Here is a 19985-nt window from a genome sequence, read left to right on the forward strand (position 1 = left end):
TGAAAATGTGAAACTGCTCTTTGTCCCTGCAGCATGGGAAGAGCTGTCTCTTGGTTTGCTCTATGCAGGCAGCAGATCCCAGCAGATGCTGCCTTTCTGCTGCCCTGAGCCTTGGCATGTGAACCAGGGCTCTGCAAGTGGGACAGTAGGTCACAGGAAGGATCCTGGATCCTGAAGTATCCATTTCTACTAGGACAGGGTTTCTCCCTCTGTGGTTGGCTTCAGGGCAGACACAACCCTGGGGTGTCAAGAAGCCTTTAAAGCAGCATGAGTGACCCTGTTCTTTGTGTTTCAGGCACAGCTCCCAACTCTCCCATCAGCTTGCCTGAGTCACCCATCTCCCCCTCCGTCTCAGGGCCCTGGGGAGATGAATGCACCATCTGCTACGAGAACATGGTAGACACAGTCATTTACTCCTGTGGACACATGTGTCTCTGCTATTCGTGTGGGCTGAAGCTCAAGAAGATGGCCAACGCTTGCTGCCCTATTTGCAGACGGGCCATCAAAGATATCATCAAAACATACCGCAGCACTTAGAGCAGCAGCAGCAGGTGCTGCGGTGGGGACTGGGGCAGGTGGGGCAGGCTGTGAAACTACACAGGTCTTGGTCTCGATTCATCATTCAGGAGATTTGAAAACCATCATCCACATGCCCTTTTCCATGGACCCTCCAAGCAAGCCCTGGGCATGAACTCCAGAGTGTCAGGAAAGTTGCGATAGCCTACTTTTCCTTGTGGATTTTAAACTTTATCTGAAAAAGAAAACCAACCAGCCAGTGCAATCATCCCTTTTCTACACCATGCACAGCACAGGGAAGTCTCCAATGTTTAGCAGGGACAGCAAGCAGTAAAAAGTTCAGTGCTACACATCTCCTTCCAGAGACACCCTGCATGCAGAGGACAGCTTAGCAGAAGAGGAAAAACAAGCAACATGTTTCTGTGCACAGCCAGCCTGATCATAGGAAACCCCTTAAAAAGGATGGAACAAGGCAAGCTTTGACCCAGTGAGCAAGATGCAGTGAGGACTGAGGCTGGGGCCAGTGCAGAAAAGTACCCAGGATTTGTGAAGCAAACCCCACCCTGTGTCTGCAGGCAGAAGAACAGACTCACTGCAGCCCCTGGAGGACTGTCCCTGCTCTTCCCTTGCAGAGGCATTTGTGGCAGGTTTGGCAGGCAACACTGGCACTGGCTTTGCTCCCTCCCAGCAGCATCAAGTCACCTCCTGTTGCACGACAAGCAGCTCTCTAACCCCACCACCACCGAATTGCTGCAGCCTGTCCCGAATGGTCTCCATGCAGCACGAGGGATTTGGCAGCATCCCTACACCCATGGGCTTGTGGGAGAGCGAGATGTGTCTCCTTTCCTCCCTCTACCATCCAGACAGCACTTCTGAGGGAGAAAATAAAAGAAAAAAAGAAACAAGAACCCCAGCCACACCCGGGAAGAATGTATAAACCCACAGGTCTGCGGGTTTCATTTAGTGGTAACTTTATCACTGTGCTTTAAGACAAAACCAGCCAGGTGGTACTCAGCCCTTCACAGCCAGCCCGCCAGCAGCGGGCTGTAAGGACAGCCATGTCTGTCCTTACAAAAGGAACAAGCATAAAAAACAGCTTGAGGGATCTGGTTTGCTTTGGTTTATTTAAATAAATCTGCTTCCATCCTACCGCAGTTGGGAACCCTGCGGTTCTCATGGTGGGTGCCTGCAATGGCAGCCCCCATGGTTGCTGTGACAACCACAGCTCTGCCATGGCCGCTGGCCCAGCCCAGGGCTGCTGGTCCCTGTGCCCAGGCAGGGTGGCTCTGCGGCAGCAGGAGCTGCCTGTCTTTGCTCCAGCCCCATCCTGCTGCCTTCCAGGACAGTGTGGGAGGAAGAGATGGTGTCTGGGACCTGAGGGGTGATCAGGCCTGGGGTGCAGCAGCAGTGTTTGCACTGTGTTGCCCATCAGGCATTGAGTTACATCGCTCCTGCTGAGCCTTTTCCTGCACTTCAGCACATGGCTGCTGATGGGACATAAGGGCACAGCGTGGCAAACATGGCTGCTCGCTGCAGGGAGGCATCATGGCCTGCCCCCCCACCAGCAGGTGGGTGAAGGAGCACTCACAGAGGCTGCTCCTGAGAACGCCCAGAAAATATGTCGTCACCCTGTCCTCTCAAGGAAGTAAAAGAACTACTAGCTGGAGAACGCATTGTAGAGCCTTTCTATGAAGGCCCTGCCATCACTGCAGCCTACCACAGGGGTCTACAATCCCCCGCAGCCTGCCCTGGCAGGCAGTGCTAACTTGAATGCTGATATTCTGGTTACAGGGATTTACATTATTTCTTTGCATACCTCTTGTACAGCCCTAACCCAGCCCTGCCCTGCCCTCCAGGCTGGCTGTCAAAAAGCCCCAGAGCACCATGGCTCACATGCCCGGACACCCTCATGGAAGGGTGGGAGGAGGCCAGGTTGGCGCAAATCTGGGGGTTGGCAGCAGCCACAGCAGGAGCACGGCCAGGCCGCAGGCACGCAGCCAGCTCCCCAGGGACAGAGCATGACCGGCAGACACAGGGAGGCTGCCTCAGCAGTGACAGAATCTCCAGCACAAAGATTTTGGAGATAAAAAAACCTAAGAGGTAGGAAGGTATTGATGAAATAGTGGATATGGGGAAACGTGCAATAAGCAGCCTCCCAAGCCTTCACCACACCAGTGGGACTGGTTTCCCTCCATGCAGGGCAAGCCAAGGGGTACATTTTATTTTTCAAGAAACTCCGTCCATGGGTACCAGTACAGTGGTGTAAATTCCCTTTTCACCTTTGAAATTCAGAGTGTTTTAATATATAACTGTGTTTGTTTTACTGTGGACCAAACTCTAGGAGTTAGCAGAAGCTGAAAGCATTCCCAGCATCTGAACTCAAAAATTGGGTTTAAGTCCTGTTCACAGCATCAGCTGCCCTCCGGTCATGAGCAAGGAGGAGAGCAAGGCTCCCTCCAGGGAGGAGAAAATGAAATAAAAATGAAAAAAAGCAAAAGCAGTAACAACAACCCAACAATCCTAACCTTTGGTTTTGTTTGACTGGTGTAGGTTCCCACGTACCTCTGTGTTCTTGTGTCATTTGCATTTCATTGCTTTACTTTAAGATGTTTTGTGTTCTGTTTAAAAAGAAGAATTAAGTCATTGTGAAAAATTGGATAACTGTGATTGTGAATAAAGTTGATTTAGGTATCCTGCAGCAGAATGAGCAGCTGAGTACTTACCATCTCCACAACCGTGGCAAAAGACACAGAGCGGTGCTGTGGCGAGAGGCTGAGGTAAGAGCACAGGTGGATGAAAGCCTCTTCCTTAGGGAGAGCTGGGTGAAGAGAGCTCAGGCTTTCCTTCTGTCATCAAAGACAGGGGGTAGTGACAGCTGTTCCTCTGATGCACCCCATACACACATAAGGAATAAAACAAAGTCACAAAAAATAAAATCAAGGGCTAACCACATTTCTGCAGCTTAAGGCCCAACCTCCTGAGCCTCTTCGCATCCTCCCCAAGGAGAAGCCATGGCTTCTTTCCTCTCATTGCCTTGTTTGCAGAGTCTCTCCTGAGTGCCTATAACCACAAAGGAAAGCTCTCACCAGCGTAAGGAGGAGAACACATGCTGTGAGGAAACACAGGACCATGCTGCTTAGCCTGGTAGGGGTCAGGTAAGGAAGGGGCTGAAGATTAGGCAGAGCAGTAGCAATATAGCCAGGAGTCCCCCTGCCAGCTTTGTAGAGACATGACAGTCCAACACCTGACAGGAGGAACATGTTGAGAAGGCCCACGGACAAGCTGTGGTCTGGCCAAGGGAGATGCGGAGGCAAAATGCAGGTGCTTCCTCAGCATGTAGTAAGGGACATAGGGGTCCCAAAGGGGATTTGGATTATCCAGAGTGACACCAGCTCACTCAAAATCCAGTAGTTCCTCTGTTGCGGGGATTTGCTCAGGAGCACACCTACAACACAACCATGTGAGACTTACTCCACGTTTTTGTTCAACTATTCAGCAGATGAAAGACTGTCTGCATTATTCTGCCCTGCCATAGGACATATTTAAGTTGGCATCTTCTCCCTCCCAGTGGGTGTTCCATCTGCCAAGGGACAAGGACTTCTCAGGATAGGTGCCCTCAGCCTCTCCAGCTGAAGCTATTCCACTCTAACAGCTCCCTAGAGGCCTAGAACTTCCCAGGCTGGGTAAAACAAAACCACTTTTGCACACCGTCTTTCTCCAAAACCATCCTGAGCAGCTCTTGGCAAGTCTGCAGACTCCTGTGCTGCACTCCAAGAGCTGTGCTCACCTTGTGCTTTCTCAGGGACAGGAGGACCTCTCGTGGGTCTGGAAAGCCCCCTCTGGCTACAGCCCAGCCGTGGGAAGCCTCCTCACCCTCTCAGGAGTGAAGGGGAGAGCTGCAAAACGCAGACTGGCCCTAGAAACCAGGGACACTGACCCGCCAGACAGCCCCTGCCAGATGTCCTGAGCCCGAGCACTGTCACATACTAAGACAAGTAAAGTACTAGTGCTCTGCACCAAACTCGGATCCTCGCCTTGCATCAGCAAGAGGGACTAGGGCAGGTACCCCCATGCATCCCCTTCAACAGCCCCAGCCTATTCATTCCCTCCTGTGGCTCCCGTGTGTAGTTGCACAGTGAGATTTGTGTTATTTTCTGCTGAGTATCACTGAAGTCACCATGCCCCAACCCCCTTTCCCAGGCCATCACCATCAGCTTGCCAAATCCAAACTGGACCTGCAATTTCATCATCGCTCCCAAGACCAAGAAAGGCACAGCACAGACCTCCCCAGCGACAAGGGATGCCACCACCGCAGCCCTCCCGCTGCTTCAGGCTGGGCCACCCCAGGGATTCCCCGGCACGGACGGAGGAGTCGAAGGAGAGATGCTCCGAAAGTGGTCCAGGAGCGGCAGAGCTGGTCCAGCATCGCCACCTGGTGCTCCGCACCCGGCATGGCACACACAGCTTTGTGCTTCCGCCCCCCGCTCCCGCCTCCCTTCTCCAAAGGTTGATTATACCCCTTTTCACAAATAGGACCAGAGAAATTTAGTCTGAGTGCTCTGGTGATGGCTCTTGGAGAAAAATGGGGAATGAAGAGAGCAATTAACAGTGGGTTACAATATACATACAATATGGAGACACATTAGTATATGGTTATTGCACCAGTTCAGAAAAACCCTTTCAACCCTAAGCTGGCTGGCTCACTCCACACACAGGGGAGGAGGAGGCACAGTTCTCAGGCACATTAGTCACTAAGTTTGTGCCATAAAATGCCCAAGACTGCAAGCTGCCTGAGATCTAATTCCTGGCATCCTTCAGAGGGCCTGGGCAAGGTTTATTTCTCTGCAGGGTATTTGTGAAGTGCCACATCAGAGAGTGAAGACATAGCCCCAAGCTAAAACGAGGGAAGCATTCACCTGAGGTCATTCTCTGCTGCAGGGACAATAAGTTGGGGAGGGTCAGAGCCTCTCTGCAGTCCTGTTTGCAAAGGTGGAAGCCAAGCACTAGGCATGGCCCCTTCACCTACAGGTTTGCAAACTGCTAACAGGCAATAGGGAAGCAGACAACACCGAGGGCTCCTATAACTGAGTTGGGACCGAAGTGCTAAAAACCAAACCTGTTTCCCCTTCACTGCTACATCCCCTATTACAAACCGCTCCCTTATTATATTCCCCAATCCACTGCCCTCTGCACCCCTGCAAGATGTCTTTCATAAGGACCAGGGATCCATTAGGAGAAACTACAGTTTTACCTGTCTGCTGCTTCACACAGCAAAGAGCTTCTACTTGTTGAGTCATCTGGAGCCTCCAACCTTTAAAGCCAGATAAGAGGAGTCAGCAGGGCCCAGCAGCCTTGCAGGATCAGACCTTAATACCCCGTGTTCAAGCAGCGCCTGACTCTGCAGCATGGACACCAGGGTGTTGAGGACTCATGTCAACTTGCAGACCAACCCTTTCATCACGAAACCAAAGGGTCGCTCATCTAAAAGGATGCTTTTCTTCGTATTTTATATCTGATGCCACATCCCTCTCCAAAAGACACCTTGACAGAGTAGTTTAAACCTTAAGATCTTGCTCAACACAGACAGAAGGTCTTCGTGTTTGAGGGCAGAGGTAAGCAGTCCATAAAATTTTGTGGATTAGAAGAGAGACAAAACACAGCATATCATAACAACTTGGGGCCAGGGGACGAAAGAAGCCACTTTATCCATTTAAACCTAACATGAAATTTGCAGTTGCATGTACACATAAGATGTAAATTATTCTGAGAAAGCTAAATTCAGTGGTTTCACAAACACTTGAAAAAAAAAATTAAAATAAACCAACTGGATCACAATTAAAAAGGTCAAAAATTTATTTTTCCTTAGGGCATAAGAGGCAGTGTAAACAAAATACAAACAAACAAAACCCAAAAAACAAGTCAATTCTTACAGTCTGCAAGCATTTGAAGATAGAGTACCCTTTTCCCACCTCCCCCCAGAACACTGCAAGCCTGCTCAAATGTTAACAAGCAACAATTCTGGGCCCTGAAGGTCCAGTGAGTTTTGCTATGTCCCAAGCTGGGACTAAATCTCTCTCGTAAGAAGGACACTGCATCTGTTTTATCAAACACTTAAAAAAAAAAAGTCCAACAAAATATAAATATTACAGACAAAGATCAGATTTAGCACCACCTTTGGTCCAAGCAATCAATGAACTGGGAGATGACAGGTACAGTCTGTTTAGCATGTCCTTTCTGCCTGAGTCTTTGAAAACGTTAGAGGTTCACATTGCAAGAACTTGTGATAACTCTGAGAAAACAGCCCTCAAACTCCAGCAGTCCCTCGCAACCTGCCCTGGTCCTGCGCACAGGGAGAGGAGAGGAGAGCATCATTAGCATCATCACTCTGCAGTAGCGCACACCCAGCCAGCATCCCTCAAGAGCACTCGTCAGAGCTGAGCTCAGTCCCGTGGGACATGCCAAACTGTGCCAAGGGCCTGATCCCACTTTGGCCTGGCTGAGCTCTGACTTCGGGCATGGCTGAAGAACAGGAATGGCAGTGACCATCCCAAATTTCCTTTTCCAATAGCCCTTGCACCCTCCAAAGCACAGCAGACTGTGGCACTTGTGACTGTCAGGGTGTGCGATGACAGATTCCTGGAAGGAGCTGAGGTTGCCTAAATGCAAGTTATTTCACCATATCTGGCACATACAAATCAGGAACTCTTATTGAGCATAATTTACTTCAGGCCCTTTTTAGGCTCATCTTTTCCAATACATGCATGCTGGTCACAGATGCATGGCCAGGAATGTTTGCAGAGAGGTGTCTATACCCAGCTGCTGTGCACAGCACTGGTGTGGGCCAGGATACAGTCACAAGGCTCTCTGACAATCCTAGGGAAAAAATTAAGTTCATAAAGCACCTGACAATATTTTACATTTATTGCAACTCCCTCCTCTACAAGTGTCCAGAACCTCAACTTGTCTTTTCTTTTCCTCCTGTAGTTTTTTGAGCAGTCTTAATTAACCAATATTAAATGCTGTTCAATTCCAAGATACCACCAGCTCTAATAAATGCCTGAAGAGAAATACCAAGATCTACTTTAGGCATAGAAATCTGAAGTTTTTTGCTCTGCATCTTCACATGAACAATTGCCTGAGACAATCTGTATTTTCTCACTTCCCACTGAATGACCCATGCAGAGTTTTCACCTTTATAGGCACAGACATTATTAAAATCCCTCAAACAAACATTTGGTTTTAACTTCAGTGCTTCAGAATGTGCTGCTCTAGGGAAAACCCCCAAACCTCAATTGCTTTACATTGTTCTGCAGTTCTCCAAGCAAGCACTTGGGCATGGCACATGGCCCTTGGGCAGTCAAGGAGAACAGGGCAGCCCCATGTGAGCCGGCCCTGTCCCACACAGGGATATCTGGTGACATTCAACCCCCCATTTACTGCACTTGGCCTGCGACATAACCACAAGGAGCAATGAAAACATTGTGCTGTGATTTCATAAATACTCACTGGGAGAGAAATGCACTTCTATTGTCCTAATCCATAACCAGGTCCACAGTACCATATGTATGAGCTAAATCAAAGTTCCCCATGTGATCTGTGCTAAAGCTTGAGGGACATTTCTGCAGGAACATCTGGCAAAAAGGAAAGCTGTTTTCCACTGATAATGCATCTTCTGTGTTGGACCATAGAGAAGTTACTTATCTTTGTTAACTAGTACTCCAATGTGCACCAAATCTACCATGTTTACACGCCGACTCAGGGATCAGTCACAAGAATATCTTCTGGTTTGTGTCATTTCAGACAGATTGGAGCATCTGACCTCTCGATTAACAATAACTCTTGCCATCAATGGCAACAGGTACTGTTAAGTGCAAAAAATGTAATTTTTCTGAGTTTCAGTTTTACTGGGATGACTGAGAAAGGCAAAATCATGCACATGATTTCCTTTTCTAGGAAAGCATCTCAGACTCAAGCACATCTGAACCCTTGCAGGAGCTGTTCACTGTACAAACAGTTTTATCCAACTGGTCACCATCTCGAGTTCATTAAACAAAAACTGGACACTGCATGAGGCTGCAGTTACTATTTATGTCTCTAGCTCACGTTTGCTACAGGAACATTAAGGAGTGATGCCATGAATTCAAATACCTGCCAGCTCTGAAAGAATCAATACTTGGTCAAAAGCTCTAACATCTGCACGATGAACAATATTCACTCCACTACCTTCAGGGGAGCTGGATCAGAGGCCACAAGAAAATATGGTCCAAAGCTGTTATTATAAAAAAGGGTTTCCCCAGAGTCATTTTCTTCCTCTTTTGGCTTACTTGCAACCCAAAACAAACTGAATGGACTCCTGCCCATAAACTCTCTTAAAAAGAAATGCAAACAAAAAAAAGCTCTCAGTTATTCCTTCTCACACTGCAAAAGAAACCACGCCAACTTCTAGACCCTTTCCCAAACAGAACAGACAGAATGGTTCCCATGTTAAAAAGAAAACAAAGAAACAAAGACAAAAAAGTGTCGCCAACTTGACCACACACACGAAGGCCAGCCACACGTTTCTCTATCTCTGGTCACCGACATACTCTCCCAAGCTCCCACCAGGTATGTACATTCCCGCCACCTAACCACTAGAAAATGGAGTGCTACCCCAACACACAAATGACAACAGCATCTAATATTCAAGGTCACATTAAGAACATCAGCCACCTGGGAAACCCACTGCAAAACTGCGGTTAGACCAGGCCTAGATTGATTTTTTTTTTTCTTTCTTTCTTTTTTTTTTTTTTTTTTTGGTCAAATACAAATTTGGGACAGCAAAACCCACAGGAGTTTCCCCTCCTGACACATTCAATTGCTTTGCTAATGCAGGGGAACACAACTGCTTAGATTTCAGTCCTCATTCAACAACAGGTTAGGTTCCCAATAACTGACTACCCATCATTCCCAGATACAATTTGGGCTAATTAACAGCTCTGAAAACAGCTACAGATGTACATGTCCAGCTGAGCTGCTTTCAACACCCACCCTGAGCTATCTGCATCTGAACTTTAGCCTGAGCAACAATCAATCAAACTGCTGGCAAGACTTGAAATTCAATATGGAGTCTTAACTGAGGAGGCTCATCTGCTTGGTTCTCCCCAAACATTGCAGGCAGAGTAACGAGTGCTGCTGTCCGCAATTAAATCTGCAATAAAGGCACTGATGTAACGTGAAGTTAGCCAGACAGCAGAAATGCACCTACGCTGTACACTATTGACCCCACAATACTCAGTTTGGACCCTCAGTACAAAAAAGTCATTGTAATGCTACGCTCACTTTGCTTTTGCAATATTCCAGGCTTGAACTCACCATGAGTAACGAGCAAGACTTTTCAGCAAGCCTATTTAGTGTGCTGCAGAAAAAAATCCTCCTAGAGAGACTGGAAACAATTATAACTTCACCCCCCGCCCCTTAAAATCCAAGGCAGGAAATAGTTAAGTCAGCAATTCACTGAAATATTTCATTTTTTAAAAAAGTTTTATTTTTAATTCCTTTTTTATTTGTTCCAGTTCACCAATTGTTACAGGCTAAGTTCCAGTGACTGCACTATTCTCTCTTGCTTCTAGGGGACAGAAACAGAGTCTGGATGCTCAGGGAGACCCAGAGTCAGAACAAAATTTGATGACCCCCCCCCCAGTCTAAACCCCAAGGGTGATGATGGGATTTTGTTTATTTATTACTACTTCCCTGGTGACCCAGAAGCAGTTCAAGAACAAGCTCTCGAACCACAAAAGAACTGTTTGCACAGAGAAAGCTGCCACGTTGCTTAAATTTCAGACATCAAACACAGAGTCACTAACACAGCTCTGAAGGGGAATAGCTGAAGAAGCATGAAATATTGATTTTAATATTAAATGTTATATTTTTAAAATTAACCTACAGTGCCAAGAGATTCTCCCTCCCCCCTGCTTTTCTCCTCCATGAAGCAAGACTGGTACCATTGTAACCAAATAACTGAGCATCAGGGAAAGATCTCTAAACTCAAGACTTTCCCAGAAGGGCCAGCAGCACTGGGGTGTTTTGCAGAGGGGCAATAATGGGCAGCCTGGAACAAGCCAATCTTGCCCACTACATCAGCCAAACCCCAGTGGATGCAAACTCCCAGACACACAAACCACCTCAAGTACAACAAAAACCTAACCCATGTTTGTCTTCCTTTGGTGGGTCATTTGCCTCAGGATACAGATTGCCTTACTATATCACAGAATGAACAAACTCAACTTTTCTCAAAGATGATAAATCCTAACACAGAGCAGTGATGTACTAAAACCATCTATACAGAGAAAGCACCTGCAGTGCCAGACCAAATAATTTATGGCCTTATTAGAAACATATTTTTCCTCATATTTTATCTATTCCTCCCCTGCCAATATAGTTACCTCTAATTTATTTCCAAATTATCATCAAAATTCCCATTATTTCGATTCAGTAACAAACAGGAGTCTCAACTCAGGACAACAGTGGCTTATGCTGACAAGAACAGGTCTGTAAAACGCCAGTGTGAAGCTTTAAACCCAATTCATTAGAAGAAACAAACACACACAAAAAATTGCACTCTCCAACTAGAATCAACACTACCTTGATGCAAGAACAAATGAAGAACATGGTTCATGGGACCAGCCCAGCCCTGACATTATAAAATGGGAGAAACTAATTTGTTCTGCCTACACCAGTCAGGTCTGCATGTGGTGCAGCGTGACTTTCACCTCAGGGATCGCTGTGGAGCCTTAACCCTGATGTGAGGGCACCCAAGGAAAAAGATCTCCTCGTTCCACCCTCCTCCACCTGTGCAATGCAGGCACACCCCACAAAACTGACACCCCAAAGCAGAGTTATAGGTGACTTTCCACAGACATCTGTGCTTTGCTCTGAGCTCGGTTTAGACAGAGGAGGAAAAGCAGCAACAGCAACCTACATCCCAACCCAAAGTCAACTGACTGCGGGCTTCTGGATCCGGCCCTGCATACAGTACTTTATGTGAAAATCACAGACACACAACAGACATGACCACTGAGCAACACAGAGGGAGAGAAAGAGAAATACGAGCACTGGGCAGAGCTTGCAGAGGCCAAACAGACACAGTGTGCACACGCTTTCTTCATGCATCGCTGCATTGGTGGTCCCTGCTTCTACCAAGCAACTAAAAGCAAATGGAAATAAAATAACTTACACAAACATTTGCTCTCAGATCATCATACATAGCACTTTGCTACATAGCTAAATAGCATCTGCAGTTGCCAGACAAGGAACCACCGGTGATGGGAATCCACCAGCACATAGCAGCAAAGCTCCAATTGGTTTTTAAAAAGCTGTAAGACCTGCAGGGAAGTGGATCACAGCACAGTAGCACCGAGGCTCAGCGGCACTGTGCACCCTTCAGAGGTGTACGAACCAAATGCACGGCACTTGCTTTTGCTGAGAATGGTTCATGCCAAGCGCACACAAGGTACTTTGCTCCACTGCAGGTCTTCTGTCAGTGTAACTACTGATGCTCATGGACTTGTTGCCACTTTAAATAAGAGCACATGAAAGCATTAAGTTGGTTCCTCAAAACCAGGTTCATTTGTAAAGTATTAGAGGTTTTCCAAAGTCATGTAACTGATGCTATTTCAGTAGAGCTGCAGAATTCAGTTTTTCTGTTTGAATGCAAAGGTCTCTGGTAATATTAAGGCTTTTTGACAACTTAAGAACAGCAGGACAAAAGCAGAAAGCTGAGGTACACCCTCTCTCCAGGGACACCAACTAGAGCCACAGGGGATGTACTTCCCAGAGCCCAGGGAATCAAATGTTCTGGTTTTCACATTTCTCTTGCATCTCAGAAAAACTGTTCAGTTTTTCCAAGGTAGTATATTTTGCTGTCACATTATTTTGGACAAATGGAAGTTCTCCTTCTATTCAAATTTAAGACAAATCCTCTTTTGAAGAGCAAAGTTTCTACCCAGCTTTATTTTGGGCCCAAGAGATGAGCCTTTGCAAGCCAAGAAATGAAATCAATACTCATATTGGCTGTGAAATTCTGCAGGTGATAAATAACCCAGATAAAAAGGGGACCTTTTTTCTTAGGTTCACAATAAGAAAAATAAACAAGAACTTGTAAAACTATTCCCATAGCTCAAGTAACAGTACAGTATCAAAACTTGGGACTGCACCAGCAAAATTATTTTCCCTTCTGAAGCGATCATCAGTTCTGAAATATAACAGAGGATGTAATCAGCAGAGACATACCAGAAGACAGAAACATGCATGGATGACATACAGAGTGTTTCAAGCATAGCTCAGAAGTCCTGTATTGACAACGATGTTAATGCACATTCTACACATAATCCTGGCAACACACTGCATAATCCTTATACTTTCAGTAACAGGTGATGCTTTTCTAATGAAAAGCAGCCACTGCCACCCTGAACTACCCCAGCTATCAGCCCCTACCTACCCAAGGGTCCTGTTTTCATCTAGCTGCCCCCTCCCTTGCATTTCCCCTTCCCCTAAGAGTGCATGAATACAGAATGGCAAACATTTCACACTGCACGTTCCACTCCAAGTCCTGGATGAGGGGCCTGTTTATTCTATGAATATTGCACTTATCCACTCATTGGATTTGTTTTTTCTCAAGAATGCAGAGTATTTGGGAAAAAAAATAGAAAAAACTACTACAATACAACACAGGAAAATATGAGTTATTAACAAGCTAGCTATGAAGATCTAAAATTAAATAGTACTAGCTCTATTCTGTTAATACTAGTAATATGAAAATAATGAATGCTTTATCAAATTCCCTTGTTTTTCATATAAGATAAAAGCAGTAACTTTCTTTTTAACTGAGGAAAGCAATGAATATATATTACAATAAAATACGATTCATTAAGATCTGAAAGTGATGAAAACAATTATATAATGCCTTCGTCAAACTTTATAGCATCATAACAGAAGGAGTCTTTGGGGTGCGTATCCACAAGGGCCAAGTCCATTTTTTTAGTTATACCCGTGCAGACGTGAAATTCCGCTTTTAAGAGTCCAACCGTGAGCCAATTTAAAATCCTTCATTCTTTTGTATTTGCTATTATTGTACACATCGATTTGAAAACTTCCTGTTGACACACCAGTTAAGTATCGCCACATGCGATGGCCCATCGTATCTTTTATCTTGAAAAGTTTGGCTTGCAAAGGACTGGTACATATGACAACATCCACCCATTGCAAGGCATGAGGGCTAAAACAACAGGAATTGCCTCCCATGGGCAAAGGTTGCTAACAAAAACCTATTATTCTTGCTGTTATGAGAAAGTGTTTTGAAAGGGGAGACAAGGGAAACCAGCAATTAAACTTTTCAGGCATTATATAAACCTCAATAACGAACTCAGAAGTGCTCATTATTATTAAAGTTGCAGTATACAGCAAGACATAATTTTCACATTCTTAAATTTTGTTCTCTGGCATTGGAATTTGGATTTTCTGCTGGTCCAAATTCGAGACTTTTCGGAAAGCACGGACAGTGGGTGAGAGCAACGTGGTGACAGCAGCCGGCTCTTCCCCGGAGGAGGGCCCCCTTCAGCTGCAAATGGCTTTGCCCAAGCCTTGCGCAGCTCTTCCTCTTAACAGTCTGGTTCAAGAATAAACCAGAAAAAGAGAAATTTAAACAGTACGATTGATTTCTGCATTGAGTGTTCACTGAGGTGTATGTCACATTTAAATATTGCTCTTGATCCAGTGTCAGTTCTGACAAATTTAGTAAATAAAGCTTAAGGCAACATTAACATTTTAGAAAATAGCTAAAACACTTCTAGCACTATGCTGTTCTCCGAGGCACCCTGCCAGGTTTTCCTGCCATGCAGTTGGCTTTTCTAATTTAGCTTAAGGCCTTTTGCTCTGTTCCACAGCTAACAGTAGAAAGGGCTTGCTGTTTCACCTGTCCCTGGAGCTGACCAAAACCAGCTGCTCGCCAATGGAACAAAATAATTCTTCTCCTAAAGTCTCTCAGTTGAGAGAATAATAAAAAAAAAGGTTAGTGAGAGATCCTGTGAATACAGTAAGATAGGAGGGGAAAAAAAAAAAAATGCATTGAGGGGTTATTTGCTTTAAAAGTGCCCTTTTAAACACAAGCAATCAGAACAGCCACCAAGTAAAGGGAAGCCTAAACCAAAGTTTTCCCACCAGGCGGGAAGCCCAGTGTGCCAGGCAGTGGCCCACATTCATTTCTAGCATCAAGTAGTTCATTCACACCCCATCCTTTTTGCTGGTGCAGGTGGAGTAAAGGGAGGCCACAAGTGTGGCTTCACAGCCCATCTATAGGCTCTGGTCTCTCCTCAAGGGGGCCACGAAGCCTTTGATAAAGGAGCAATTGAGCCACGGGCCTAGGCTGCTGCTTGAGAAAACCCTGGCAGCACTGCAGGCACCTTCACTCTGCACTGTCAGGAGCTCGCAAGGTGGAAAAGGAGCTGCAGGACAGACTAACGTCAGTTACAGAGCTGGCCTGTGTTTCCCAGGCAGATCCTAAAGCCCTCACACCAGCCTGAGCCTGGCAGCAATCCCACATCACTGGGGTCCAGCCTCATGCGAGGCACTTGGCAGCCAGGCAACCACCTGCCAAAAGTGGCTTTGCCACCCCAAACCCTGCAAGGCCTCCTGCAGTTCAGAGGTGCTCTGGGCTCAGCTTTGCTGGATGCCAAATGTGAGTATTTCTAGTAGCGCGGGCTCTCCTGTCTGCATGCTGCTTGCCTCACACCATGCCACACTGTACTCAGAGAATTCAGTGGCTCAATGCAGAAGATCTGGGAGCTGTGCTTTTACATCCCCCCAAAGAGATGACCTAGTGGGAATGTCTTTAAACAAAACTTTAGAATATTTTAAATAATAAGTTAATTCTTAATAAATATGTGCTTCAAGAAAATGATAATTATATACTGCACCTTTAAATAATGCACTTAAGTTCTTTGCATTGGCTTCCATTTTGGATTATTTTATTGTTAAAGTGCATTAACTCAAAATAATGAACCACTTCCGCATCATTATTGTTAAAATAAATCATAACAACATTAATACGAGTCACTAAGTCACTACTATTAGTACTGCAATCTAGCAGATAACTCTATGTATTGCTCTATTTAATACTGTCCAGCAGAAGAATATAATACTTTTATTATAATCTCGCAACAGCTCCAGCAGTCTTTTATGGCTGCTACCATATTAGCACAACTAAAAACGGGGAGAAGTATGAGAGACAGGGCCACAGTGCCTCAGAAACACATCCAGTAAGATGTAGCTAACTGGATATCTATATATATATATATATATATATTATATGGTAATACATTAAGGTACAAAGAGGCCCCTGTACACTGTGATACGAGCTGTTGAGCAGATACTCCTCCTTCTCCTGCCACCACAATTTAAAGGGATCCCAACCAAACACCCTCCCTCCCCATTTGGATGCAGAGAGCTGCTTGAACCACAGCACTGTTCGTAGCCAGTTGTGGCACTTGGATGTTGTTTCATCTAGCAAAAGGACATCAGTCTGGTTAGCTGTAGGCAACTCTCAGTACTACCATGGAAATTAATAAAAACCCCAAACCACCAAGAAAACAAAAAATAAAGACAAGAACAACGTATAAATTGTGTAAATTTTTTTTGGCAGAGAAACATCCCCAGTAACACACGATGTTATTGTGGTCTTTTACTCAGCCCCTTGATCCCAGCTCTTTTAAAAGTCTTTAGAACCTTTGCCTTCCAAGCCAAATCAGTATGAAACTTGGGTGGATAAAAGGGCATGTATAATTTTGTGTAAACCAGTAGTGAAATGGTCTGCCCCGTGCCCCTTAAAACAGATTTACAATGCTGCCTATTACTTAAAGGAACTAGATATTTATCTTGAGTGATTAACAAGGCCATTAAAAAAAAAAAAGGCATGACTTCCTCAAGTACAGTAGGGATTTAGCCAATGATGTTTACAGTACAAGAGTTGGCTGCCTCACAAGTAACTCCATACTCCTGGCCTTTACCAATGGATGCTTCTTCCACTTCCCACCACTATACCCCCACCATGTGTCACGTTTCAAAGCATGAGTTAAGAAAGGTAAACAGAAATGGAACTAGAAGAGGCAGCCTCCTGGTTAGATGCACTGTAGACCTAATTGCTTTAATATTAAACCTCTGAGCCTGGGAAGCCCAGGCACACTTTCCAGTACAAATGTACTTTTTGGATTCAAGTGGGAACAGAAACATATATTTGGCTCCTACTTCAGTTCTAAGTCTCTTCTGGTAAAAGAAGACCGAAAAATAAAGTAAACCCAGAATGCACAGAAAAGACAAACATAAAACACAGAAAACAATTCCCCAAAAATATACAAATTAAGCACGTGCAGACTGAGTTCGATGGCTTTTTTTTCCCCCTCATTGTAAACACTGATGTTGCAGAAGGTTACAGCTATTTCTAATACCTTGGTGGGCCCTGCCAGCAGTCAGCACGCTTGGATTCAGACCAGATCACAAAACCAGAAGCAACACATTTGACAGCTTTGTCTTTAGTGTCTTAAGGGACTTTTGTACATTTTGATGCTATGACCAGCTCAGAAACCCAGCTCTGGGAAGAGAATCAACCAGGACCACCTGGCAGTGGTCAGGCACAGAATTAAATATGGAACCTACAAAGTAATCAATGTGCTTAAACATGGGGTTTGTAGGTTTGTTTTTACAAGCACCAGTAGGCATTGCTGCCCCAGAACACCTGAAATCCCAACTTAAAGAACAAGACAGAAAAAAAGGAAACAAAAAGCCCTCAACCAACACCACCTGATTGCCTTTTCCAATGAGTTAGCAGTAACAAAAAAACACAGCTGGAGTCAAAGACCAAATCTCTCCACAATGAAAAGGCTCCAACTCTGCACCAACCAATGGTTGAGAACAGTTAAAAAAAAAAGTTAACATCTCCAAAGGATTAGAGTCCCTCTGTGTTTCAGAAACTTCCATTCGCTTCTTACTCTAAGTTGTGAAAACGCATCCAAAACTCTTGGGTATTCCACGTATGGACAAGAATGAGGAGAAAGGGAGCCAAGATTGTAAAACAGAGTTTGGCACGTAACTCCCCAAGTAGATGCATGTGTACTTCTTTCTCTCTTACAAAAGGCACACATTGGGTTTCCTATCAATAACGGGAAAGATGGGATGTTATACCCTGTTACGCGCACAAGATTATTAACAACTTCACAAAAAGGCATTGACTATGCTGCATCTTCCTCAAAGTTTCTTATGACATGTTAACCCCACAAACCTCTCCAGAACATGGCAGATTTGTCCTCAGCATAGACTCCTTTGTCCCTTTGTACAAACTGGAGCACAGGGAAACGTGTTTTTTTTGTGTAGCAATTGTTTTTTTTTTTTTCCACATGTACACAGCAGGAACAGTATAAATTAGGGAGGTTAAAGATATTGCAGTATTAGTTCTTTTTCTCCAAGTAATTTGAGGGCACCCAGCCTTTGAATGGCTTCACACCACTCATGATCTGGCAGTACCACCAGCCATTTGGGTTCCTTTCCAGGACCTCCATGCAGACACCTTCCTGAAACCCTGCAGTCTCCTCATCCCCTTCATAGTCTGCAATGGAGACATAGATGTCCTTGAGATTGTTGTGGATGAACTGGGATTTCTCAATGGGCTTTGGCCTGACTGTGGACACAGGAATCCCATTCCTCTGGGTAGGGAGGTTGGAAATGGTCTCCGAGCCCTCTGTACCTGATCGCTCAGGCTGCTTTCCCTTCATGTCACCAGGCTGTGACCACGCGTTGCTGAAGGAAGAATTCCGACGGACGGCCCTAAGATGATCTGTAGCTGTTAAAGATTCATTTCTGCGCAAGGAGCACGACAGGTTATTATCCTTTGGTGGTGGAGACACAAACACTGACTGTGGCCGGACAGCCAGTTGCCTCACACCGTTCCTCATTTTGACAGGCCCTGATGGTTTTGAAAAACCACCAGGAGGTTTGCTTGGGATGGGTGGTGTTGCACGTTTGCTCTGGTTTATGGTGTTCAAAGCCTGAACCCTCTTCTCTATCTTTTCTAAACTGTTTGACTTGTTTTCATTTTTCCTGTTCCTGGCAAGTGAGGCATCAGTCTCTGCTGATGTGGTTTCTCTCTGGTTATCAGGGAGAGCCAAATAATGGGAAGGAGCCCAGCCTTCCATGTCTCCATATTTCAGGTACCACCATCCGCTGGCTTGTTTTTCCAGTACTTCCACTTCTACTCCTGCTGGGAAGCAAATTTCAGAATCCTGTACCTTTTGATAAGACTCAGTGGTCACATAGAAACATCTGGAGTAATTTTCTTGCTCAGTTTTGGCTGGATGGGTAGAGCACAAAATGCCACGGGAAGGAGCTGTAATGAGATCAGCCGAACCCCTCCTAACAGGATCATCTTGGTTCTCAGAAGCTGTGTGAGGGGGGCTTTCAGACTCTTCACTTCTTGAACCTTTAAGTCCACCTCTGAGTTGCCCAGTTGGCCTAAGCTGACGCCTTAAAGTGCTGATATCCATCTTTTCTTGGCTCTGAGACTCTGCCTTGTTCAGAAAGGGTTTGGGCCTAACAATTGGCTTTGCTCTAATGGAAGGACTCTGCCCAGGCTCTTTCTTCATGCCTGTTCTTGGCATGCTACGTAAGCCAACATCTGAAGCTGACCTTGGTTTTGTCTCCTCACTCTTGGAATAGTGACATTTTCCAAGATCAGGCTGGATGTTTTTATCCATCCTGAGCTTCATGAGTGATGATTTAGGAGAGCTGGAACATGGAGAATTCCTTCGGATCAAGGAGAGAGAGGAGCTTTTCTGAGAATCAGAGTCTCCACTAGATTCCTTATTGGACAAAGCATCTTCCACATAACGCCTGAATCCCTCATTCTCATAGATGGTCTCTTCTTCATGAGCAACATCTTCTGAAGACTCTCCTACTTTGAACTTTGCTTTCTGAAGCGATGACACAGGAGAGGGCTTCAGAGGCTGAAACAGTCGTTTTTCAGGAGTGCCCTCTTCACGATGACTTTCACTCACTTCACACTCTGAGTCAAAGCCAAAGGCAGGCACATCATACTCAGGTTCTTCGTATTTCAGCTTGTGGGGAGAGTCCTGGCTATCTCCTGAAGAAACTGTTCCAGGAATTGCTCCTTCTTCAGGGTCTTTTGGTTTACTGGGAGGTGCTGGGGGAGGAACTTTTGGGCGGGTTAAAGTACTGGTTCTTCTGTTTAAATTTGGCTTCTTCCTCTTGTCAATATAAGAGGCTGGAGCCCATCCTTCTTTCTCTCCAATCTGCACGTACCACCAGCCACCAGAATTCTTTTCTATAACCTAGGAGATGACAAGGAACATGTTACTTAGACAAAAGTTTCAACCAATTGCTTTCCACTCCTCCCCTTTCAATCCAGTCCCCTGCAACAGCCAAATATTACA

At 45.4% G+C, this 19985-nt stretch overlaps 2 protein-coding genes across 3 annotated transcripts in view; one reads left to right on the plus strand and one right to left on the minus strand.

Moving 5' to 3' along the window:
* The window catches only part of NEURL1 (neuralized E3 ubiquitin protein ligase 1), an 87244-nt gene extending 84036 nt beyond the window's left edge, over positions 1-3208 (plus strand). Inside the window, exon 6 of the mRNA XM_082053606.1 lies at positions 296-3208. Within this exon, the coding sequence (XP_081909732.1) occupies positions 296-537 (242 nt within the window). The 3' untranslated portion in view covers positions 538-3208. The remainder of the gene's footprint in view (positions 1-295) is intronic.
* A 3137-nt stretch (positions 3209-6345) lies between these two features.
* The window catches only part of SH3PXD2A (SH3 and PX domains 2A), a 266448-nt gene continuing 252808 nt past the window's right edge, over positions 6346-19985 (minus strand). For both annotated transcript variants that reach the window (XM_082052261.1, XM_082052262.1), the window contains one exon: positions 6346-19883. In XM_082052261.1, coding sequence (XP_081908387.1) covers positions 17988-19883 — 1896 coding nt within the window. In that variant the 3' untranslated portion in view covers positions 6346-17987. The remainder of the gene's footprint in view (positions 19884-19985) is intronic.

Source organism: Streptopelia decaocto (genome assembly GCF_964273445.1).
Source record: "Streptopelia decaocto genome assembly, chromosome: 5".
NCBI lineage: Eukaryota > Metazoa > Chordata > Aves > Columbiformes > Columbidae > Streptopelia > Streptopelia decaocto.